Here is a 26,546-nt window from a genome sequence, read left to right as displayed (position 1 = left end):
ACATTTCTGGATAAGAGACCACTACTATCTCTCTGCTTTATATGGTCCCTGTAAATATTTCTATCATTGCCTATATTGTCTTATAATGCATTTTATATATAGCCCAGTATGGAATACACATTGTGTGTTATACAGGTTTTTTTTTTTTTAATTTGTTGGTTTTTCCTCTCTTTTTTTCTTGGTCTATCTTGCTTAAGTTTTGTCCATTTCACTCCTCTCCATTGTTTTTGTATACTCTATTTATCTCCACTCTGATCTTTATTTCCTTCCTTCTACTCGCTTTTGGGTTTATTCTGCTCTTTCTCTAATTCTTTCCTCTTTGGTGGTGGTGGGGGGAGGTAATTTATTTTTAGTGTAGGTACTGGGGGTTGAATTGAGGACCTCGTGTATACCAAGCATATGCTCTACCACTTGAGCTATACCTTCCCCTTTTAGTATTTTTATGATTGATGTTTAAGGTCACCTAAGGGCTAATACAGGGCAAGCGCTGTGTGATCCTGGTCAAGTCGGCTCCCCTTTGAGCCCCAGGTCTTAGTGGGGACTGCGGCGCCACGAAGGTGGTAAGTAACACAAGCGAAGCCCTCACGCAGCGCTCAGGGAAGGAGAGCCGCGACTTGCGCATCGCCGCGGGCCCTGAGCGGGTGCCCGGCGAGCCGCGCTCAGGAAGCGCTTCTTTAAAATGACGTCACTACAGGCGACTCGGAAACCACTGCACGTCTGCACCAGGGCACAGAATCAAGGGAATTACTCCAAACGAGCTTCACCGGCCACTCAGTTTAGAGGTTCTGCATGAAACAGATTTCCACTGAGCAGCCCCGGCAAGAGGAGCGTTAGCTCAGCAGTCGAGGCCGCCCCGGAGTTATTCCAGGGCGGGCGGGAAGCGTCCCTACCGCCCGGTGGGAAGGCGTGAGCGGCTGCCTCCCCACGGCCTGCGGCAAAGACCGCCCCCTGGGTGGCTGAAGGGCGCCTCTCGGGGACCAGGGGCCCCGGCCTCCTCAAGGACACGGCCCCCGGGATCGGCCCACAGAGCGACCGCAGCCGGAACTGACATGCGACTCCCGCGGCGCCGCGCTCCCAGGTCCGGCGCCGGCCGTGGGGTCTCCCCGCCCGGCACGCAGGGGCGGCGGGGCGGGGCGCGGTGACGCCAGGAGCTGTGACGGGACGACGCAGCGCGACGCGGTGACGCACGCCCCTTTGTTGGCTCAGTAGCGGTAGCAGCGGCCGTGGAGGTGGCGCTGGGGACTGTTTTCTCTCGGAGGCCGGAGCGGAGCCGCGTCTGACTGAGGAGGGCGGCGAGCGGCCCCCTCGCACCTTCCCTCCCTCCTCCGCGCTCTCCCCGCCGCCTCCAGCCACCAGCCGCCGCGCCCGGGGAGGAGCCGCGGCCCGCGGGGCCGGAGCCAGGCCTGCGTCCGGACATCAGCCGGAGCCGGAGCGAGAGCCGGGGCCTCGGCGTCCCCGCCCTCCCCTCGCCTCGGGGCCAGCGTCCGCCGGGCCCCCGCGCGCCGCGCCATGGACTCGGACGAGGGCTACAACTACGAGTTCGACGAGGACGAGGAGTGCAGCGAGGAGGACAGCGGCGCCGAGGAGGAGGAGGACGAGGACGACGACGAGCCGGACGATGATAACCTGGATCTGGGCGAGGTGGAGCTGGTGGAGCCCGGGCTGGGCGTCGGCGGGGAGCGGGACGGACTGCTGTGCGGGGAGACGGGCGGCGGCGGCGGCAGCGCTCTGGGGCCCGGCGGCGGCGGCGGCGGCGGCGGTGGCGGCGGCGGACCGGGGCACGAGCAGGAGGAGGATTACCGCTACGAGGTGCTCACGGCCGAGCAGATTCTGCAACACATGGTGGAATGTATCCGGGAGGTCAACGAGGTCATCCAGGTGAGGGTGGCCCCCGCGCCGGCTTGACCCTGTCGGACCCGGGAGCGGATTCGGGCGGCCCGCGCGGCCTCGAGGGGCAGGCCTGGGCCTGGTGCGCAGCCGGGCCCGGGGGTTCCCGGCCCTGTCTCCTCCGCTGCCTCTGCTGGGGCTGGAGGGTGTCGAAAGCAGACATTCGCCGGTTACCCGGGTGTGGGGAGGTGCGCTGGGGGCGGTGCTTTCCAGGTCCTGCTATGGAGGAGGCCTGCGGCTGCCTTAGACTTCTCCTGCGGGCAATTCCTGCCGGTCCCCGGGCCCGATGTCCTTCCTTTGGCCCGAGGAGCGCCTACAGGGGCGGGGCGGGGCGGAGTGGAGGGGGTGCTGCAGAAGAGCAGGAAGAACTGGGCCCCTAAGACTGCTTCTCCGGCCACCAGTCTCACTTGAGCACTTTTGGAAGGGGTTAGAGTAGGCCTAAGAGCAGCTTGGTTTACGGTTGCCCCAAGTGGGCACCAGTTAATAAAGAAATGGATCTGCTTGGCAGTCTTAAGTGGCTACTTAAAGGTGGGGGAAGGGAACTATTTCTCGGAAGAGGTGCTGATGGGCCTTCTTTTCAGATTGTGAAGCTTATGCTTGTATCTTTTTACTCTTTGCTGTTTGCTTGGGACCTACCTACTATTTTCCAGTTGGCATACTCGAAACTGTTGCAATACTTACTGCGGATTGCATACCCAGCCTTGCAGCTAAAACAACAGCAGAACGCAGTGTTATTGTCTAATATTGGACAAGACTCTTTTGTGAATTTGCAAGTGGAGGCTTTCTGCCTCTGGACTCCTCTATCTGATTATTTCTTGTTTCGTGGTCAGTAAGTTAGGCTTAGTTTAAGTTGATAATCACATCTCATTTAACCTTGTGGGTCAAATTTTGCGTTTTTGAGCCTTAGGAAATGAAAAGTTTCCATTTGAGGATAAACAGTTGTGATGAGGGGTCAGGGATAGGACTGAAGAATAAAAATGAAGTCTTGATTCAGTGCTACTTTTAGAAAACACTAGTTACATGGAAGGAAACTATATACATGAGTAGTAGGTTACTATTGTCTTCTTGTATATCAGTTACTTTTTTCCCACTTTAAAATTGGTTGGCTCTTACTGACTGGCAAAATTAGTATGTCCCTGCCTACTTGTTGAGTTTGCATGATTAATAGATTTTTACAGTATTGTCTAGTAAGCGACACGTTCTTTTGAAAATGGAACCATCTATTTAGGCCTATTTGAAAACTTCTGAATAACAGTTAAAAAAAAATTCTGGTTTGGTGCTGTTACTAAACAGTGGAAATCTCAAACTTTTGTATAAGGTACTCTCAGGAGGACATTGAAAGGTTGTAGAAGAAAGATAAGTTTACTGTTCTTTCTGATTCTAAAAATATGACAGTTGATTTCTTAAGCCACTAAATTAAGAAACTTTGTTTTCTTTGAGGAAACTTGAATTTACAGCGAAACCTTGAATTCTCTTTTCATTTATTTACCATATACATTATATAGTAAATGTATATGAAACCTGATGTTTTCAAGCTTATTACTTACCTTATTGGCATTTTAATTGGCTTTTAAAAACTCATGGATATTAATTATCTAACTTACAGTCTGTTTTCATTGTACTGAAATCTCATCCAACTTTTTCAGCTCTGAGGTGTGTCTCAATCACTGAGGCCAAACCTTACAATTTCTTTATGTCACTTCTGGAACAGAGATGTAGTTAATGTGTATGACATCTTTCTTTTTTTCTTAGTTTAGGGGAACTAAGAAGAACTACAAAATACTATGGATTTTTAAAGACGTCCTACTTTTACCATGCTTCCATTTCTGATTTTTGGAAGCCCTTTTTTTTCTAGTTTACTTCATGTTAAGGATGCTCTTAAATAGAATTCCTGAATGCATAAGTATCTATCCCTTATTAAAAGTTCATATTTAGCTCAGTGAAGAAACCTAATCCCTCCCCCCCACCCTAAAAACAAACAGTACAAACAAAACGTGTGCTTTCACTTGTTCCACAAATCTGTCTCCACCTTTGGGGAAGGGTATAGCTCAAGTGGTAGAGGGCATGCTTAGCACCCAAGAGGTCCCGGGTTCGATCCCCGTACCTCCTCCAAGCAGAAATCAATGAGGAAACCTAATTACCTCCCACTCATTAAAAGCTCATATTTAGAAATATCAGTAAATCAAAGGGTAGGATTTATCCCAGACCATTTTTTCTCCAGATGAATACACTAGATCTAAACTAGGTTTTGGTTATGTTATAGGTTATTTATGTTAATAGATTTAAACTTTAAAATTTACACAGGTAACACATGAATATTGTAAGAAAAAACTGTTTAGGCAAGGGAAGAAAAGAAAAAAATATTTTTCTTGGCACTCAGAGATATACCAGAATTTGAACTGTAGTTATTGTTCCAGAACTGTGGGTAAGCTATACATTTAAAAAAATAATAGCAGAATCAAACTGTATGTTCTATGTTTTCGTAGAAAAACGCATTTTACAAAAACTGAAGGAATGTCAACAACTTCTCCTGTCAATAAGTGACTATTTTTCAAGTGCTTGTGTGATTACAAATCTGATTTGTTTAATCAGTCTCTTCTTACTAATGGTATTCCTTTTATTGTCTAGTTCCTAGCTTTTATACACCTCATTGGGAATATCCGTAGAGATAAATCTTTGAATGCTTTATTTTCATAGGATAAATTAAATTGGTGAGTCAAAGAATTAGCTTATTTCCAAGGCTTTTGATGCATATTATCACATTGCTTTCAGAAAGGTTAAACTAGTTTTTTGCCACCAGTTGTTGCTTGCTTGAGATAAAAGGGTCATCATTTTTTAAATTTGCTTTTGTTTTTTTTAAAAAAGCTGATGAGGTTGAACTTTTAATGTGTTTATTGGGCACTGGTACTTCTTTTGTAAATTGCCCTTTGCTTTTGCTCATTTTACCCTCTTCTGGGATGTTTATCTTTCATTGATTTATACGACCTGTTTATATTCATAGAGGCTTTAAATGTTAGTGGTGTAAGGTTTTCTATTAAAACTAATGCTGATTTAATATGACAGTACATTTTAAACTTTAAGGGAAACAATGGCTTACTTGTTTTACTTAGTTCACAGCAGAGAGCTTACTGTTAATTCTAAAAAATTTAAATCCCCTTCTCCCCGGTGCTATTTGTCGGTATCAAATCAGATATTTTAGTGAATTTAAAAATAAATATGCAGGAGAAAAAGATTGAAATGTAAAAAGGTCAAGTTAATCAAATTCCCCCAGGAGAGATTAAATTACTTTTTCTGACTAGTTCTGGGCAACAGTAGGTTAATACTGTTATTTGTAGATATCTGCTGGTTCTAGTCTTAAGTTAACACTTTTTCTTTTAAACTATTGGTTTTCTGGCTTTCTGTAACTTTCTTGTTATAGTTTGTCTAATTTGGTCTTGTTTTATTTAACTCTTTCGTGGCTGCTTAGTTTTTGAGCTTTTCAGAAAAGATTGGGGATTTTCTTTAACTTATATCATTGATGGAGAACTGCTTAAAGCCCTTAATTTACCCAGCTATATTTACTTAACTAGTATTATGAATATTACAGTGGTTAGTATTATCATTATAGTGGTTGTCTAATACAATTGCCAAAATTGCTAAGTAATTTATCAAACTAACACTACACAATTCTGCAGTTGAAGGACTGCCATTTTGTGTTTCTGCAACAATGGTTTAGCAAATATTGGTTGTACCTTGTGTGTGTGCTGGTCACTCTGTTAAAGCAGAGGCATGGATCTTGCCTAAGAAGCATATAAAGGTGAGGAATATAGAGGTCCTTGGTTTCCATTCCCAGAGATTGTTGTTCATTAGTCAAGTGTGAGTTGGAACCCAAGCATCTCTATATCTTTTAGCCACTCCAGTAAGATCTGAATCACTGGAGTAGTCATAGTTCATCCAGTGTCTTGATTTTGACTCGGAGAATGAGCAGAGAAGGGCAGTAACCCTTAGGAATACCATGTTTAAGGGATATGCTGAGGAAGAGATGCACAGGGCTGTTAGATGTGAGCGGTCTGTTAGAGAGGAGACATAAAGAGAAATGGGTGGACATGTTAACTATTTTAAGATTTTTTGCGATAAATAATCTGTTTTAAAGAAAGAAATATGTAACCTTTATGAGGGAAATTTCCTGTTGGCTGTTGATTTGAGATCTTTAGTATTATTTTACCCATTTATTTAATTAAAATATTTAATTAAAGAACTTCTAAGGTGAGGTTTCAGGAACAAATTAGAGGCAGTGTATTCCAGTGTATTGTGTATCGGTTGGGGAGTCACTTCTAGCCCCTGCATTTCCTCTTCTAACTGGCAAGTTAAATTTACATCTCAGAATCTTCAGTTTTTGCTTTTCTTTTTTCTTTTTTTCTTTTAAATCTGGGAAGGTAAAACCAGAGAATTAAACTACTAGATTGGTCTTTTTTACATGAATGCTTTGTTTATCTAACATCCTTGTAAAATCTCAGTGAGTTGGAGATACTCATTGTTTCCAAGATACTGAATTCAAATGTGTTTATCAAGATAAATTTGAATTGTTTAACTTGTTTGGAGGAAGGAGTAGAGGGATGAGGAGGAAGAGAGAAGGGAGAATAGTGTTGTGTGGATGTTTTGAAGCTATTAGGGTGCTTGGTTTGGTCTGTTCCTCCTGAACTTTTATCTTTCCCCAGCTGATCTCCTTGAGCTTTAAGTTTTAAATTATATTAAATCTTGTTGAATTGCTTATAGCAATAGTCCGATAAATCAGAAACTGTCGGGGTGGGGTCTAGCAGTCTGTTTTAACAAGCATTCTAGGTGTTGCTGTGAGAACCACTGGTTGAAAGTTGAAGTGAAAGTTGAAATTTAACAGCAGTGTTTCTCCATGTGTGATGATTAGTGGTATGTTACTATAGATGTGGGTTAATGATGGAAGGCAAATTGTTTAAGAAACTAATAAAAGGAGAATTTCAAGAGCCTGGAGAACACTTACTATCTAATCATGGAGGGGATTTGTTATCATTACTGTTATCCTTCAGATAAAGTCGTCTTTATACAGTTACTTCAAACATGCAAACGAGACTAGTAACATTTCACATTCTAGGTTGGAGCACTTCATTTTTCTTCCACCCTTCCCTACCCACCCTGGTGCTGTTTTTTTTTTGTTTTTTTTTTAAAGCAAAACTGTTGAGAGGGTTTCTTTATTTGATACACTGGAAGGGATATAAGGTCTTAGATATTGTTAATTGTTTACTGTATTAAATGTTGAAGAAAATATGAGAAGACTTATTCTCAAGGAGTTCATGGTCTCATTGAATTTACACACTCAAAGCTATTAGGTCAGTGCTAAGGGGATAGAAGTAGGGATTCATGGAAGAGAGATCTGTGGATATTATCTGGAGGGTGTCTAGGATTTAGATGGGTAGAAAAGGATAGGAAGCCAGTCTAGAAATTGAAGAAAGAATGAGGAAGGTGTGTGCTGGTAATGATGAGGTCAGCTAAGGTGGAACGGGGTTTATTAACTGTGAATGATAATGTTGTAGAAGCTGAAAGGTTTCATGCTGTGAACAAAGGGAGGCAGAAGTAATTAGGTTAGATTCCTTTCCTCTGGGTTTAACCTGTGGTAGCTTTATATATTAGTTATCTTTAGTCCTATATTTTTCCCCAAATTTAGTGGCTTAAAAACAAACATTTTGCTGTACACCTGAAACTAACATTGTAAATCAACTACACTTCAATTAAAAGTAAGAATACCCCACCCCTCCAAAAAACCCAGCATTTATTATCTCACAGTTTCTATGGATCACAATTCATCTTAGTTGGGTGCCTCTGTCTCAGGGTTTCTTTAAAGGCTGCAACGAGCATAGCTGATTGCAGTTCTCAAGGTTTGACTGGGGGACGATTCCCTTCTCAACTCACTCGTGGGGCTGTTTGCAGACTTCAGATTTTTCACTGGCTGATTGTTGACCAGTTCCTGCCATGTGGGCTTCTCCAGAAAGTCACTTACAACACAGTAGCTTCTTTCCTTCAGAGTAAGGGATCTGAGAGAGAGCCCCCAAGATGAAAGCCGCAGTCTTTTTATAACTTCATCTCAGAAGTGATATCCCATCACTTTGCCCTATTCTGCTTGTTTTAAGTAAGTCAGTCCGGCCCACACTCAGAAGGGGATTACACAAAAGTGAAGCCAAGGAGGTGGATCCTGGGGGCCATTTGAGAGGCTACCTACTGTAATACATATAGTCTGGCTCAGTTCAAGAGATGAATGACAATCATTGTATAATACTTATCTATCCAGTCAGTTTATATACTAATGAGAGGATATAGGTAGTTTGGATTTTTATTGTTGAATAAGCATAAATTACTTGTTTGGCTTTGCAAAGTATTATTCCTTTAAATGATAGATATTCCTAATTACCTTTCAATGGCTCAGATTGGAAGAACAATTTGCAGCCTCTTAGAATTGGCAGGAATTTGAGATTCTCCAGTCCACTAATTTTTTTTTTTCTTTTTAACTTTAGCTACATAGTGAAATCACCTGGGGATTTTTTTGTCACATTTTTTGAGAAAATTACAGACTCACATGTAGTTGCAAAAAATGATGCAGAGAGATCCCCAGTACCCTTTGCTGATTTTACTGCAGTGGTAACAGCTTGTGGAACTACAGCATAATACCATCACCAGCACATTGATATTGATGCCATCTACTCAGCTTACTCAGATTTCTTGAGGATTGTTTAAAATGCTAACACTTACAACCCAAGACTAAGCAAATGGGTCTCTGGGAGCTTGAACTAGGAATTGTCATTAAGCAGAAATCTTCCCTGTATACTTTAATGCACAGCCAGAGTTGAAAGTCCTTGTTCTTGTCCAGTGTCTCTGAGAATCCTCTCTTTAACGTTCCAATCTGCTTAACTACAAATAAGTGACAGTGAGCTGTTTTGTGATGTAGCTCATTCCAAGTTTAACACTTGATTTTTTTTAAAAAATTGGAATTTAAGTCTTCCATTTAAACTTCCAATCATTGTTCCTAGGGTGCCCTTTGGATGAAGGTTTTTTTTTGCTGTTGTTGTTTTCTTAACATAGTTCAGAAGCATGAAGGAAAACCTTTTCTTCCTGAATTTAATCAATTCCCCCTTTCTTTGTTCATTTTATGACAGTGAACCTATATATCTTTGGTTACGCATTTTGCCTCCTTCTCTATTTTCTGCTAGACATTGTCTTTTAATAGGTATAGTGTCACAGGCCATAACTTTGCTAAGATCTTGACTGTGGATACAGGTCATCTTTTGATCTTGACACTGTTACTATGTGACTTTACAAATAGCTTCATTATTCCCATTAAATGATGGGATAAATAGAAGAATGAGTGTTTAGGCTGACATTTGAGGACCACTTCTAGGTGAGAGAATAATCCATAATCTGAGGTTACTTCTAACCTGGGGTAACAGTCCTTTGGGGCCCATGGAGCTAGTCTAAGTGGCAGTCCTTGCTTTATATGTTCAGTGTTTAAAAAATCAAAAGCAAAGCAAAACTGCTCAAACTTGTTAAAATGTGGGACAATGTTAGATCTTCAGTTCCAAAAGAATAGCACATTTTATAGTCAGTAGGTATCTACAATCGTGTAAGTTAAATTTCTTTGTAAAGTTTTGCTTTCTTCCTAAATTTTTATTCACCCACTGATAAGTGGTCATCTGGCTTGATCTTGAATCATGATGCCCAATTGTTATATGAATTGAATTGATGGGTAGTTTGATATCTTAGAAGGTAGTTTTAAAAGGTCTTATTAGGTAGCAGCTGCTCTGGCGGATTAACTTCTCAGAGCCCTACTTTTTTCACTTTTAAAAATGAGAATACTAGTATTAAGGCCAAAGAGTTGTGAGGATTTAGATGAGAAGTTGCCAAATACTGTATTGGGAGTTTTTCCATGTTTTTTTTTCCCCCTTAATGTGAACTTGCTCAATAGCATTTTTCCTTTTTACTATGTTCCATTTAAAAGGAATGTCACAAGTGACCTGACACTTAGTACATTTTGGCAAAAAGTACAGCAGATAATGAAGTATTAGGTAACATTTCCTTATTACTAAGACATTTGTTTAGACAATGCTAAGAATAGCTTTAATCCAAGACACCTCTCCCAGGCTTGCTTTGCTATCTCCTTTGAAACTGTCATACTTCTAATTCAAGTATTAATTGACTCCAGTTACTTGGTAATATATCCTTTCTTAATCACAACTACATTTTTTAGGGATTAAGTATAAACTAGACACTGCGAAGTATTTTCTGATTCTCTTAGCTAGTGTTTATAAGTAAAAACCTCTAATGTGGACACATTGAAATTTGTGACATTTTGGGTTTCCCTGAAACCCATTTGAAATCCAAATTCACTGCCTTCTCTCCTTAAGGCTTTTCTTCCTTTGATTGGCTTACTAGTTATCCATTCTTGGAATTTGTAAGTCATACTTGATTCTTTTTCCCTGCACTTCCCATATCCTGTTAGCTCTGATCAAGTTACCTCTGAAATTAATTTTGTTATCCTTTTTACTAACTAATCATAATCTAGGGCCTCTTTATTTTGCCCTTTCGTCTATGGGCTTCCAGTCTGCCATACTACCAAATAAAAACTAAAAAAGACTTCATTATCCTCCTGGCTGCTACACATATTTCCTACTGAATGTCCAGTCCAGATTCTTCAATAATGAAAAATGCTGTTCATGGCTTTCCCACCTTGATTTCAGCTGATTTTTTCAGTCTTATCTACTGTTCCTGATTCTCCCACTACCTCCAATGGCACTACTTACTACTTCTTACTATGTAGTACAAGTTTATGTTTTCCTGTTTTTGCTCACGTTGGTTGTCTTGTGATGCTGTTTCTCTTTTTAACTGCCTGATATACTCGTACTCATACCCTGCTCAGATGTTACCGTATCTCTTACCAGGTCCCTCTTCTCTGGCTTCACTACTTCCTTACCTCTGTTTGCACTGCACTTCGTATGTGTGTTTGGTGTAGCCTACATGAGGCTGTAATGTAGCCATGGTAATTCCTAAATCACTAGCTAGTTATGAGGGTTTTGAGGGTGAGAGCTGAGTCATCTTCATCCATAGGGTGTATCACACTAAGTCTCTGACACCGTAGAAACAGTAAATATATACTCATTGAAGTTTGTCCTTGTTTAGTAAATGCTTGCTTCCTTGGTTTCCTTATCTTTAAACCAAATGGAGACAGACAAGATTTTCTTCTGGCACTAATTATTTTATGATTTTCAGATAATGCCTAGTGATAGTGTAAGAAGATGGCAAGAAAAAAGTGTTTAAATTCCAACAGGGCAAGCTTTTTAAGGCCTCTCTCTATATAGTGAGACTTTTAGATTAAACTTCATTATTTGCATGTAGTTCCCTGGCACTTCACATGAACTGATAGTGATGTTAAAAACAGTTGAGTCACTCTGATACAGTAGTTCTCAAAGTGTGATCCATGAGAGCAAAACGTTTTAAGATATTATTTGCCTTTTTTTAATGTGGGATTTGTACTGATGATGCAGAAACAATGGGTGGGTGAAACCACAGGAATCTTAGCACAAATCAGATAAGTGGCATCAGCTATATGAGTAGTCGTTTTATTTTTTCACACCATGCACTCAGTAAAAAATACCAGTTTCACTTGTTATCCTGGGTGAAGCAGTAAAAATTATTAGTGTTATCATATCTTATCCCTTAAGTACATGTCTTCTTGATAACATGTGGCAAAATTGGCAGTATTCTGTATATTAAAGTACGGTGGTTGTCTTAGAGAAAAGCATTTGTGCAGTTGTTTGATTTGTGACCTGAACAAGCTGTTTAAGATGGAGCACCACTTTTATTTGAAAGAATGACTAAAAAACTGGTTATTTAGACACATGGCAAATAAACATATGGTAAATGTTTTTCCAAAATGAAGGAAATAACGCCTCTTATTTCAAGGAAAACTGCTTACAGTATTCGTTGCCAGTGATAGGATATTTAAAGTTTTAAAGTGAAAATTAGAATTTTGGAAAACTACATTTGTGTCTGTGAAACTGACAGCTTCCTGATGAAATATTATATGATATTATCAACATTTGGAAAATCTGCTTAGCATAATGAACGAGTATTTTCCAAATGACAAATTTTCCAGTGACCAATTGTGTTATTTTACAGTCATGCATTTGTAAATGATTCATTCAAAGTACTGTATAGACCATTGGATTTTAATATAGCAAGAGTATCAAAAGTTCTTTAATACGGTTTCCAATTTTATGTTGCAAGTAGCCTTAAACTACTTTTTGAGTTTTGGTGTAATATCAAAAAGAATATCCATAGTTACCTGAAAAGGCTGTACGAGGCCACATTTTCTTTTATTCTCAAATAAAACAACTTACCAAGGATTGAATGCAGAGATACATGGATCTTATATCTCAATGCAGGTATGAGAATCTATTTCCTGTTTAGCCAGATATTAAGGAGACTTTAATATAGTGTACTTCTCTCACTTTTTTGTTTTAGAACATATAATTTATTTTCATAAAAATGGTTTTGTATTAACATATAATAGGGCTTATTACTGTTATCTCTAATGAATTAATATGTATTTTAAAAATTCTGTTTTAATATCTAGTATCATAAATATAGATACTTATAATTCACATAACAAAACTCTTTGGCATCCTCAGTAATTTCTAAGATGAAGAGGATTTCTTAAACCAAACAGGTTGAGAATTGCTGCTCTGATAGTCTGAAATATTTCTGAGTCATTAAGGAAATATAGTATTGGCTTGCAGATAGGAGTCATGACTAATCACACTTTTTGGGTTTACTATAAATAGGCAATGGGTTATACATTACACATTAGAGATTATTACTGATTAACAGGAAACATAAACTATATTAGATGCTGTGGGGGTATTCACAAAACTGTTAGATAGAAATGTGAATCCGAAGTTATGACTAGTTCGGGAAAGATGGTTGGAAATAGAATGGGATGCTTAATTTTTTTCAAGGAGGAACTAGTAGAGATAACACATGATGTATTCCATTTATTAATTTGTTTATATTCTGACTTCTTACATTAAGATGAAACTTTCTGAAAGCAGTGACTTTGTTTTATTCACTGCTGTAGTCCCAGTGCCCAGAACAGTACCTGACATACATAGTAGGCACTCAGTAAACATTTCTGTGTAAATATTTTTATTTTACTTCCATTTTTGAACAGTACTTTGCTGTGTATATGATTTTAGGTTGGTAGTTGTTTTCTTTCAGCACTTTAAAGATTCCATTGTTTTCTGGCTTCCATTGTTTGTGGTGAGAGGAAGCTAAGGAACCTTTAATCTGAGTGTTTTTAAGATTTTTTACTTTGTGTCTTGTGGTTTTCTTTGTGTTTTTCTTTGTGTTTTCAGATCCTTTTGAATCTGTGAAGGTGATGTCTCAATAGGTTTTAGAAATTCTCAGTTCTGCCTTTGTTGCAGAAAAATGTGTTACAGCTCAGTGTTATAGCTCGGTGTTACAGCTCAGTTGTGACAGCAACCTGGATCCGGGCGAGAGACCAAGCAGCACTTGGAGAGTTGGAAAACTCAGCGGGCCCAGAGAAGTTAACACTCCAAGCTCTGGACCCCATCTGTAGGTTTACACTGGCTTTTATAGGTTGCCAGTTTATGCTTTGCAACATCATATGTAAATGAGGTATAAGGAAAGTTGACTAATTAAGAACAAGCTTTGTAGAAATGGACCAGTCAGGAGGGAGAGAAATAACCAATCAGGAGTGAGCTCCATGCAAATGAACTACAAATGGACCAATCAGAATTTAGGGAAATGAACCAATCAGGAGGGAAGGAAATAACCAATCAGGAGTGAGTTCAGGGAACCAATAGAATTTTAGGTGTAAGTAAGCTGTTTCAGAGGCAAAAAGTGAGATAGAGCCTCTGGGCCAGGGAACCAGATGGTGCTGGCAGGAGAGTAGTGGCCCTGCTTGGCGGTACTGCCAGTCTTTTTATGGGACTTCCCGCCTCACTTTTATCCCCTTTATTCTGAGACTCCAGTTACACGTATGTTAGAGTTTTTTGTTAGGGTCCATATGTGTCCAGTGCTCTTTTGTGTATCTTACATCCTCTTTTTTTTCTGCTTCAGTTTGGATAATTTCTGTTGATTTATCATCTGGGTCTCTAAATATGTCTACTCCTTTGTCTGATCTGTTATTAAACATCTCTTAGTTAGATATTAATTTCAGATCCTGTATTTTTCAATTCTAGATTTTCCATTTGATTCTTTTTTATAGATGCTAGTTTTCTGAGTTACCTTCTTTTCATCTCTTTTCCATCTTTTGCTCTGTTTTCTTCAGCATATTAATTTATTCCTAAAAGTTTTGTCACCAACTCCAGTATCCAAATTATCTGTTAGTCTCTTCATGTTATCTTTTTTCTCTTGGTTTTCAGTCATGTGTTCCTGCCATTTGACATATTTTGATAGCAAGCCATATAATGTGTATAAAGTATTTAGAGATTCTGGATGATGATAGATTCCTCCAGAGAGGATCTTTATTTTTCCTTCTGCTTGACAGTGAGAGTGCTGAATGGTTGCCTTAATCCAGTAAGGTTGACTTCTAGTCCTGTTCAGTTTCCATCTATCTCTGGTCTGCTGTTTTGAGTCTTCAACTAAGAACCGAAGTTTTCTCAGCAGTCTCTCTGTTAGGGGATCCCACACTTTTCATAATTGCTTCCCTAGGCTGCCAGAAGCACCATTCTGCGTTTCAGAGGCTTTGTGTTTAGGTTTTTACTCTTGGCCCTGTGCAATCCCAGGATTCAGTAAGTGTCCTAGGTGGAAGACCAACCATTCCTTCATTCCTTTAGACACCCTTTCAGATCTCAGTATTAGTTTCCCTTTGTTACTGTTAATAAGTTAACACAAATTTAGTGACTTAACAGAAATTCATTATTTTACAGTTGAGAGAATCAGACGTCACTGGGCTAAAATCAAGGAGTTGACAGGCTGTGTTCCTTCTGGAGGCTCTAGGGGAGAATCGGTTTCCTTGCCCTTTTGAATTCTAGAGGCTGCCTGTCTGTATTCCTTGGCTAGTAGCCCCTTACTTCATCTTCAAAGCCAGCAGCATAGCACCTTCAAATCATTCTGACTCTGATCTCCACTTTTGCCTCCTTCCACTTTAAAGGATCCTTTGATTACATTGGGTCGACCTGGATAATCTAGGATAACCTCTTTAAGGTCAGTTAATTAGCAGCCTTAATTCATTTGCAATATTAATTCCCCTTGCCATGTGGCATAACATTCACAGGTTCCAAGTATAAGGATGTGAACATCTCTGGGGGGTGGGGTGGCTACTGTTCTGCCCACCAGTAGCACACCTTTCTGGTAGATGATCAGTCTTCTGTTTGCTCCCAGAATTCACAAGTGACCCCTAGGTGGAAGCCATTGCAGTTGTAATATCACCACCTCCTCTGGTTCTTCTTGCCTTAGCTGCTCTCTGTCTTCAAAGAGATGATGTCTAGACATTATCTGGCTTCTGGTTCTGGATGGGAATGCTGGTTTACCTCTTAACTCTTCTATCCTACCTGGAAGGGGAACAATATTTTTAAAAATCAGTGAATACCTTTAGTCTGTTAGATACATCTTGGACCAGTGGTGCAGGCAACCACTTTGTGGGCTGTAGAATATACTTTTGAACTTGAATCCCAGCCAAAACGTATGACTTAAACAAAAATTTTGACATATAGTTGATTAACAATGTTGTGTCAGTTTCAGGTTACGTATAACAAAGTGATTCAGTTATACATATACATATATATATATTATTTTTCACATTCTTTTCCATTATAGATTATTACATAATATTGAATATAGTTCCCTGTGCTATACAGTAGGTCTTTATTGTTTATTTTTTATATTGTAGTGTGTATATGTTAATCCCAAACTCCTAATTTATCCTTCTCCTCACCTCTTTCTCCTTTGGTAACCATAGTTTGTTTTCTGTGTCTTATTTCTGATTTGTAAGTTAGGTTTATTTGTATCTTTTTTTTTTTTTTTTTAGATTTCACATGTAAGTGACTTGTCTTTCTCTGTCTTACAATGATAATCTCTAGGTCTGTCCATTTGCTGCAAACAGCATTTCATTCTTTTTTAATGGCTGAATATTCCATTATGTATATATACCACATCATCTTTATCCAGTCATCTGTCAGTGGACATTTAGGTACTTCCATGTCTTGGCTACTGTACACTGTGCTGCTGTGAACACTGGGATGCACGTATCTTTCTGCGTTAGAGTTTTCTCTGGGTAGATGCCCAGGAGTAGGGTTGCTGGATCATATGGTAACTTCACTTTTAGTTTTTTTAAGGAACTTCCATACTGTTCTTTATAGTGGCTGCACCAGTTTACATTCCCACCTACAGTGTAGGAGGGATCCTTTTTTTCCTATACCCTCTCTAGCATTTATTATTTGTAGACTTTTGAATGATGGCCATTCTGACTGGTGTGAGGTGATACCTCATTGTAGTTTTGATTTGCATTTGTCTGATAATTAAGTGTTGAGCATCTTTTCATGTGCCTGTCAGCCATCTGTGTGTCTTTGGAGAAATGTCTATTTAGGTCTTCTGCCAATTTTTTTGGTTGGGTTTTTTTTTTTTTTTTTTTTTTTTTTTTTTGATAATAAGCTGTATGAGCTGTTTGTATATTTTGGAAATTAATCCCTTGTCAGTTGCTATGTTTGCAAATATCTTCTCCCATTCTGTAGGTTGTCTTTTTGTTTTGTTTATGGTTTCCTTTGTGCAAAAGCTTTTAAGTTTAATTAGGTTGCATTTGCTTATTTTTGCTGAAAGTATGACATTTTGAAGATTGGAATAAGGAATCTCTGAGATTTGAGGAAATAACAGGATGGAGGAAAAAAGATTAGTTTACTAATTTTTATGTAAGGGGAGACTCACAGACAAATGTAATAATAGCTGATACCTATGAAATATGCTGGGTGTTTTTACATGTATTTGTTACAAAATCCCAAGAAAATAGCATTATTTTCATTTTACAGGTGAGTAAACTGGAGTTAGAGAAGCTGAGAAATAGATTTCTCAGAATTTCTGTTAGACTAGTGGAGGTCATTGAAAACTGGGTCTTTTTGACTTTTACAATATAAGTTCTTTCTGCTGTACCAAACTTTCAGACTTTAGTTGGGTTTTTTGACTGAGTCATTTTCTTTGTATTTATATACTGAAAACTTTACAGTAATAAAATAATCTTTTATTATATCTGGTTGACTGATTAGAGGTATCTCTTGTATTAGTTATCTGTTGCTGCTTAACATTACCTTTTGGATTTTACTATTCCTAATTTACTATTTTAAATTCCCTAAAACTACTATACATCTTGTCACCATGTTCTGCCAAATTTGTACTCAATTTTTCACATCCATATGCTTCCCCTTGGTACATGTGCTTTGGAAGTAGGTGTATAGAGAAGAGTGGAGAACATTCCTTTCCTCTTCAGGACTCCTAGTCTAGGAAGGGCAGACATGTAAATAAATCCTTGATTATAAAGGCAATAACTCAGTACTCAGCATGTCTTCTTTTTATCCATATGTAGGCTGACCTCAGTTATATCCTGTTTCTGGACTTGCCCTGGCCTGGTTTTCATAGTTGAGTAATTTAGTGTATTGCCATTACCAAGAAATCCCACACCATAACCAGTTTGTCTTTTGAAGGGTTATTTTTACACCAGGTCAGTCCTGGCATGCTTCACTTCTGTTGTGGGTTGACCCCTCTTTGCTGCTTGGTAAAGGAAAGTCCTGCCTTCTGAAGAGACTAGTTGGATTTTAGGAAAGAAGGAAAAGATTGACCTTTGTGTGGATAAGTAGAGCCTTGTTAGAAGCTATTAGAAGTTATTATAAGGCTCTCATTGGCAAAATCAGAAAAATTAAAAAAAGAATGCGAAAAGAGTGATATTGATAGAAAATGGGGCCTTATGAGTATAGTATGGTCACCACAGATTTTTCAGGGAATGTGGAATGTCTCCTTTTCTTCCTGGGTGGTCGTCTTGTTCAGTTTATGGCAGTGTCAGAAATAAATGTTCATACTTAGTCTAGGTTTATGGCCTGAGAAAGTACACCAGATCTTTACCATTCCTGATAAGCAGTTGGTGGGAATGGGATAGGAAATGGTGTTATGAAGAACTTCTAAGCCTAGGAGTTCTGAACCTAGGGGGTTCCAATAACTGTGGTGCCAGAGGGTGCAGATTAGGATAAAAGATTCTTTAGCATGATAGGTCAAGCTTTTCATAATTTGACATCTGTCTACCTTACCTGTCATTTCTTCACACTCATCCTGGTGTAGGAAAAAACTGTGAAATTTTTTTGTGCCTCTGTAAGAGTTTTTCCTGTTTTAAATGCTTTTCCCCTGATAAACTCATTGATAACTTCGGGACCTACCTTAAACATCATTTCTTCTTTGACTCCTTCCCTATGAGTGGGTCTTGGAATTTTGTACATACTTTTATTTTTAAAAGCTCTTTTTCTGCTAAATAGACTGTGAAATCCTATGATCAGTGTATTAATTTTGGTATTCCCATTGACCAGCACAGTTCCTGGAACATAGCTGATGAACATTGATTAGAATAGTCAAAATTAAATATGAATGGGTTTTCTTATTGGTTTTATTACTGATAAAAATAAGTGTTGGTACTATTCCTGTTTTTTTTTTTCATATATGAATTGCTCACATTCTTCTTCTGTTGACTTCCCTGAATTAACTTTTCTCTCATTCTCTAATATACTTTCCATTTTTTGCTCTTAACCAGTTATTTAAGGGAATGTTAGTCATCACAACTATTCTCTTAAGTAGATAGTACTTCTGCTATTTTATAGGAAAGGAACTTGAGACTTAGATGAACTAAGTAATTTGCCCAGGCTTTTATGGCTAGGGTTGGAATTCAGTATTTTAGATCATTAAATGTAAATAAAACGTGTGAATGCTATTGTCTTGTGTGCTGGGTATTTTCTGTTTGTCTCCAGATCCACTTTGCCTTTCCATCCAGCTCTGTCTACCCCAGGAGACTGACTTGTAGAGAGCTCTGACTTAAGACTTCATTGCTGTTGCCTATGATTCCAAATAAATGATAAATCAGTGGAATAGAGGCAGAAGTCTACTACATGCCCCATTTAAACCTTGCAGCCTACACATATACCATCGTCAAGGAAATTTCAAGCCAAAATTGCTGTTACAACATTTACTATGTTTCAGTCCAGTATAAGCATTTAAAAACAAAGTCTGTTTGTTTTTTTAATGGGGGGGCTGGGGATTAAACTCAGGACCTTGTGCGTGCTAAGCATGTGCTCTTCTACTGAGTTATACCCACCCCCTAAACACAAAGTTTTAACATTAAATAATTCAACTACTTAATGTACATTATAGAGGCCATATATATAATGTAAAATTTATTCATGATTTGCATATGAAGTTACAGACTGAGACCAGTGGTCCACAAAGTCAGCATTTTCCTTCTGACAGAGCACCAAGAGATTCTGGAAGAATAGCCTCGTGAAATTGTTGTGGATGAGCTAGGTAACAAATGCTTAATACATTTAAAGGGAGATTAGCTGACTTATTTTGTTCAATAATAAAATAGTTCTTTTGTAAAGTTCTTAGAGGGATCCATTTCTGACACTCAGCATTTAAACTCAAATCTAAAGAAAAGTCTTCGTCTTTCAACCTACTATTCACTTCAGTTCTTATGAAGCAAAAACTTAGAGTGGGCCTCATTGTTATTTAATATGGACTTAACATTCCTTTGAAGAGAAAGTATATAATGTTACTTATGAGTCTAACCTACCTTTTAAATATACTAATTCTGTTTCATTGGCCCTAAACATTTTATCTGTTTTCTGTAATCATCTCAACTCATATTGTAATGATATAGTTATACTGGGTACTTGGAATATATGCGTGTCTGAAGCTTGTTTTCGAATATTGCATTTCACCCAACTGTAAAGCCAAAAGGGTGAAAGTAGGACTCTATAAGGTGAATGAAAGTATAACATATAAAACGATAGCTAAAGAATGAAGGATGACAGTAGACTTGCTAATATTTGTTTCATGTCAGAATCAACACAGTTTTTGATTCACTAACAAGACTAACAACGGTGAAAAGGCTTTTAAAGGTTATCCACGCCAGTAACTTACCAGGTACTGCCTCTCTGTTGAGTGATCCCTGAGCCTGTTCTTAAGCCTCTGCAGTTACTTAAACCACCATAGCTACTTACAAAAGGGTGCCCATTTCATATTTGAATAGCTCTGATTTTCAGTTTTTCCATGTTAGTATCTGTGTCTCTGTAGCTTTTCACTGGAGCCTGCCAGGTTCTAGCCCTTCCTCATGATAGCCTTTCTATAATTTTTAAAGAGTTTTTTTTAACACATTGGAGAGTTTCAGTATGTTAAACTATTTTTTCATGTGTGCAGAATCCAGAATAAATCTTCTGCTTTGCTTGTTAAAGGATTGTTGATTAGGAAAGTTGTTATGCACTATTTTGGATTCAGACCTGTGTGTGTCTGCTCAGAGTTACAGGAGTTGGAGCACTGCAGCAGCACATACGCACCCTGTCCAAGTAAATAAACGTCAGGCAAGGCAGAGGCAGATGCGTGTTCACACCCTGATTGCAGACACTGGCATGTTTTGCAGTGACAAATGAATAGGTAGCTCATCTTGATGTTACTGTATTATTAATAGTTTTAGGGTTTGGAGTTCTGTTATGTTTCCTCTGACTCTGCATTTATAAAAATAAAAGCAGTTGCTAGATGATGTTAACTAGACAGCTCTGAATAAAATGTTTTCTACTGCCTTTTTAAAGCTTCTGGGTCAGTTTGAGAGAAGAATATCCTGAACTTGTACTGAAAACTTCTTGTCTTTGTGAATCAGGATTTTCTTCATTCTGTGCAACCAAAACAAAATGCAGAAGCAAGTTGCAAACTGGGGCCGGTATGACTGAACTCTCCTCCGTAGCCTCTGATTAAAAAACATTTCTTTAAACAGCTGTAGTATTCTGAGACTATTGATACCTTTTTTTTTTTTTTGGATTAAAAAATTGGCTATGCATATATTTTCTTGGCTCAAAATTCAAAAAGTACAAAGATAAAGTAAAAAATCTTCCACCTTAGTATCTCAACTACCTGCTTCCCTCCCTCAGAGGTAATCACTATTATCTTCATTCTTAATACTTTTTTCTTAGAAATAGAACCTTCACCTTTACCCTAACCCGATTTTTATCTCCCTTTTAAGACCCTAAATATCATTATCATTTTATGAATTTCTGAGGTTAATAGTTTCCTAAAAATAATGCTTCAGTTTAATTGGGAACAGTATATAATTTGAATACTTGATTGATTTTTACCTAATTTTTTTTTAAGCTGCTATACTGTGCTGGGGAGTCTGGACAACTCTGTAAGGAGTCATGTATAAATAAATTTTAATTCAGTGGTATGTGCAGCAGTAGATTTACAAAGGTCAGAGAAAGACTGTTTAATGCTATTTTTCTGGGAAAGACTGACTTCCACTTGTGGAAGTGGGTCTGAAGCTAGGTTTTGAAAAATGAATAGTAACTCACTAGGCAGGTGGAGTTGAAGATGACATTCCAGACAGAGGAGGAAGAGCCAACAGAATATACAAAGGTAGAAGCTATTAATGGTGTGGGTTGTTGAGTGAACAGTGAAGAATTGAACATTGCTAAAATTATTGGCAAGTAGTGTGATAGGACCTGGGGCTAGACAGGTAGGCAGTTTGTGTAAGGCTTTAGCATGGTGCCGAATGAGATGGGGCCAGGTGAAGCAACTTTAAACTTTTAATATAGCATTAGTGTTTCGAAGGACCGCTTTGTTGGCAGTCTAGGGAGTAAGTGAGAACAGGATGATATTAGGAAGCAGGGAGAGTAGTGAGAAGTTTATTACAATCATCTGAGCAAGAAATATATGATGAAGTTAGCAAAGCAGAGATGGAGAGGTATTCAAGGTATTAGGAGGTAGCATCAGTGAGAATTGGTGGCTTATTTTGTTAGGGGACAAAATAACTTAGTTGTTAAGTCTTTGGCATCATATAGAACTTGTTTAGTTCCAGCTTTGCCTTTTAGCAGCTCTTTGACTTTGTATAAGTTATTTAATTTTAATAAATTCTCTTTCCTCCTCTGTAATAGAGTGGTTGAAGCTTTAAGCAGCTGTCATTTGACTAACTTTGAATTGACAGTTCCTCTCCATTGCTTTAGTAAGACAGACCTATTTGATGTCCATGGCAACCTCTCAGCTAATTGGCCTTCCTAGATAAGTAAAACTAAATGGCAAAATTAACCAGTCACAGTAGGCCTCCTGATGCCATTTATATGATGTGTCCAGATTAGGCAAATCCAGAGAGACAAAAGGTAGATCAGTGGTTGTTAGAGGCTGGGTGGGGAAAGAAAGGAGAGAGTGCGGGCTGACTGCTAATGGATATGAGATTTCTTTTGAGGAAGAGGAAATGTTCTACAAGTAATGGTTGACACAGCTGCGTGTCACAATTCTGAATATAATCGAAACCACTGAATCATACACTTTAAAAGTGAATTTTATTGTACATGAATTGTATCTGAATAAAGTAGTCATAGAAAAAAATATAATACGTATCACATTCACATTTTTCCTGTTATCCAATACATCTTTATGCCTTTTCTAGGTCTAGTCTAGGATTTAGTCAAGGATCATGCGTTACATTTGATTATCATTATTCACTACCTACTCATGTTTTTGAGGGGTTACAATAGAAATGTATAAGTGGTTAGATTCCCTGGAAATAGAAGGGGAAGGGAAATACTTTCTCCTAATCTTTATTAAACATGTAGCTTGGATCTACAGATTCTAGATAACATGAAAAATACAGTATTTGATTAAGTTAAAATAGCTTTTACACGGATGTAAGTTTTTTTTTTGTATGAAAGTTTTTTATGAAGCTTAAGCCAAGCTTAAGCATTTTGAGCTGTAAAGGTGTTTTTCAAAAAATAGCTTTTTAGAAGCTTTTTAAAGCAAGAATATTCATTTGCGTGGCTTTGAGATAACAGGAGGACTCTATGCGACTTTTAAAGATTCTGCTGGTAGTTTTGTATATAAATACCATACTGTATCTTGGTAGTTGGCTTAAGTGGCACTCATATCCTTTTAAACCCCTAAAGTTATCTAGATGTGGTGCTAGCAAACATTTTTACATAGACAGGAAAATGTAGAATATAAAATGCTGAAATACGACTTTCATTCAGTGATTCCCTGTAGTGTACTTTAATCATATAGGTCCTGATGCTACAGTAGACATTTTCTATGTGTAGTAATTGCCATTTTAATTTTATCATAGAAAGTCTTCTTTGAATGTGATAGTTTCTTGTGTATTAAAGAGCAACTTCTATTTGAAGAAATTATGTGGCATGGTTGCAGAAGTGCCTGCTGTATCTGTAACTGCTGATTGTATTAAAATACTGATTATTTTACCTATGGCAGTGACACTGTTTCTACTTGAAAGAAGGAAATAATACGGAAATCAAGAATAGTTTATTTGGGTATGTGTATGGGAGGGTTGCAGATCTGAAGTTGAGGTATTTTACTATAGAAAATAGGTAGATTATTGGTTTCCCCCTTCCCTTTATATACCTTGATTTTAATTTTTATCAAGTCTGTCTGTCTGGCCTTTGCCGCTGTGGCCCATTGATCTGTCCATCTGTCTGTTACAGTGCATATTGGGTACTTCCAGAAGTATGAATTCAGTGATGCAAAGGACAGGCGGGCTGCAGCAGCAAAGGTAGGACAGAATCATTCCCAAGACAAGTTATTAAAGGATCATTAAACACATGTATGCGTGCGCACATATTGGCAGCAAGTACCTGATTATTTAAGGGCACACCATTTATCCTGTAAATCTTTATGGAAAGCCCATTTTGACATGACAAATTTGACATATCTATTTCTAAAGGGCGCAGTTTTATTTTCTATATCAGGAGCTTGCTTGGCACTTAGGCAACAAAGTAAATTAGTGTTTGCTACTATCTTTTTTTTCTTAAATGCTGAATAATAGAAGAAATGATTAAATGGAGGATATTTATGATAATTGCTTGATTCATGGACCTGGTTGATTTTCAGAAATTATGATGATAAAGGATCCCTTTTGTAAAACTGGGAGAAGCAGGAAAGATAGATTGATCTGGCCATGTGTGTTTATTAAATATTATATGTCTGGTTATATTTTTATAGAAATAATCTAAATCTTCCAGGTTCTTTAACTTATGTAAGGAAGTTTAAGGATTTTTATCTAAATATTTGTACCGTTTACTTAAATATTTGTATCCATTCACTTGCTAAATGATAGCAATTGTAATAGCAATTCCTGGCTTCTTTAGAAAAGTTGGGTTAGAACGAGAGAGCAATAGCACTTGTATACTAAGTCCTAGGACCTCAGTCACAGGCAAGTTTCAAGATGGAAGGCTTATATATGCTATGATAAAGTGTTAGATTGCTTGTATATTACTCTAGATGGGCTGTGAAGTGAGATTTTATAGGTAGAGCTGAATGATACAGATATTTGCATCATTTCTTTGCTGTTATGCTTCTAAAAGGAAGGGATTATGTTTTTCTAAATAGGTTAATATACTGCTTCTCAAGTCTTCCCAAATGAAAAGGCAGATAAAAGATGGTATTTGGTTTTCAGTGAAGATTGCTGCTTTTTCAAAATAACTATAAAACCTAAGATCTTAGATATCTACAACCTAGATTCTAGCCCAAAAAAAGCTGATGTTAATAATTTTATAAACTCTATATACTATATTAGGAGATCTAGCCTGCTGTCTCTTGAATGTGGAAACATATTTCAAAGTGACGGTTCATGGTGTACCATTGTAGAGGTATTTTGAATCAATAGTGTTAGAATAAGATGTTTTGGAAAAAAAATAAAAAATACACTATTAATGACTACAAAAAATGTATATGGATTAAAAAAATAAGATGTTTTGATGTGTTTTAAAATGGCCTTTTTTTGGACTTACAAACCTTTTTGGTTAACTTTTAAATTTCATATTTAGCAGCTATTTTCAAATCTATTTTAGGTATTTCATGATCTAAATAAATCACAAATAATTTTTAAATTTTTTATGAGTGTGGCATATTGAAACGAGTATTAGTCATGAATCTATAGTTTCTTCAAAATTATCGAAGCTAGCAGTCCAACTCAGTATAAAGCAAAATAGTTTGGAATTTTAGAGACCTAGGTATGTTCTCATCCTGACTGCCACTATTCACATTTCAAAACTAGTTTTCAGTTTTTACCTTCTTAAAAATGCATGTTGATGGTACTTTTACAAAATCTGTAATCTATGCCTTTATGAAAAGGAATTTTTAGTAAGGGAGGTGAAGATGGGAACTGTTCAACTGGATCTAAATCATTGCTACAATTTTATTATTTTTAAAGTGCTTTCTTTCGCTTCTATCAATGAACTTTAATCTGCGATTGAAATGCTGTATTTTAGAAGAAAAATAATGAGCTATATTTGTATTCTTCCCCACTTCCTTTTCCAATTCCACTTTATTCTCCAAGTTGCAGGGTTTTTTTTCCCAATGATACAAGATGGAATTAACAATTGTACAGTATTTTCTAATGGGACCCTATTGTTGGACATTCTGTTTATTCTGTATTGTGTGCACCTCATTCCTGTCCTTTTCCTTTCTGACGTAACCTAACCTTGAAAGTGAGCTTGCTGGCCTTCAGGTATGGACATTCACAGTTTTTATAAATATAAAGACTGAATGTTTCCCAAAACAGATTGAGTTTATCTTTACACTAGCAGTGTGTGAACTATCATTTTCTCTATACACTTGCTGACACTATTAATCCTAAAATTTTCATTAGTCTGATAGAACATAACTACTTGGTTGTTTTGATTTAACATTTCTGTGAATTGCTTTTTCAGATCCTTTGTACTTTTTCTTAGTTCTTAATATATGGTAGTTATTGTAGCTCTTTTCTCCAACCTGTTATTTGTTCTTTAAAAAAAGAGTAATACTTGAGTGTGGTAACAAAAAAGTAAAGAGTTATTTATTATGTCTTCAAATGATTACATTTATAGCTTTAATTAATATACATCTTTCTTTCCATTATTTTTTGGCATTATCTCTTTCCTCTTCCTTCTCTTACCTTTGAGGATCCCACTTTATGTCACCTGTACTTTAGTTTTATCAAAGTTCTTTTGTCTTGTGATCATAGCCGAGTCTTAGTTTGCTCATAGCTTGATTTTTTTTTTAAGCAACACCATTGAATAGTGTTTTATGTTATATCATTCAGTAATAGTTCAAGTAGTGTATTAGGATTATTATTACCTTTTTTTTTAAAAAACAGATTTAATGTCAAATGCTCTGGACCTTCCTAAGAGCAGTGAGTCTGGTGTCATGGTCATTGGATCATACTTACCCTTCTCCTGGAACCTTCCATTCTGCTCATCTCATCAGGATGTCCTTCCCTCTAAGGCTCGTGCATAGCCATCAACCATGACTTTTACATTACTTTTCTGCCTCTGTTTCTTAGATATACTTTTTTTTCTTGATTAAATGTCATTTTACTGGGCTGTATTCTTGATTTAACTCCCACGTAACTTTTCTTATGGTAT

General features: G+C 37.8%; 1 protein-coding gene across 3 annotated transcripts in view; it reads left to right on the top strand.

The window, feature by feature from the left end:
• The first annotated feature begins 1,132 nt into the window (after positions 1-1,132).
• ARIH1 (ariadne RBR E3 ubiquitin protein ligase 1) overlaps positions 1,133-26,546 on the top strand; it is an 85,258-nt gene continuing 59,844 nt past the window's right edge. For all 3 annotated transcript variants that reach the window (XM_064480732.1, XM_064480733.1, XM_010977928.3), the window contains exon 1: positions 1,133-1,878. In XM_064480732.1, coding sequence (XP_064336802.1) covers positions 1,619-1,878 — 260 coding nt within the window. In that variant the 5' untranslated portion in view covers positions 1,133-1,618. The remainder of the gene's footprint in view (positions 1,879-26,546) is intronic.

Source organism: Camelus dromedarius, chromosome 29 (assembly GCF_036321535.1).
Source record: "Camelus dromedarius isolate mCamDro1 chromosome 29, mCamDro1.pat, whole genome shotgun sequence".
Classification (NCBI taxonomy): Eukaryota; Metazoa; Chordata; class Mammalia; order Artiodactyla; family Camelidae; genus Camelus; species Camelus dromedarius.
This window is presented reverse-complemented; position numbering and strand designations above follow the sequence as displayed.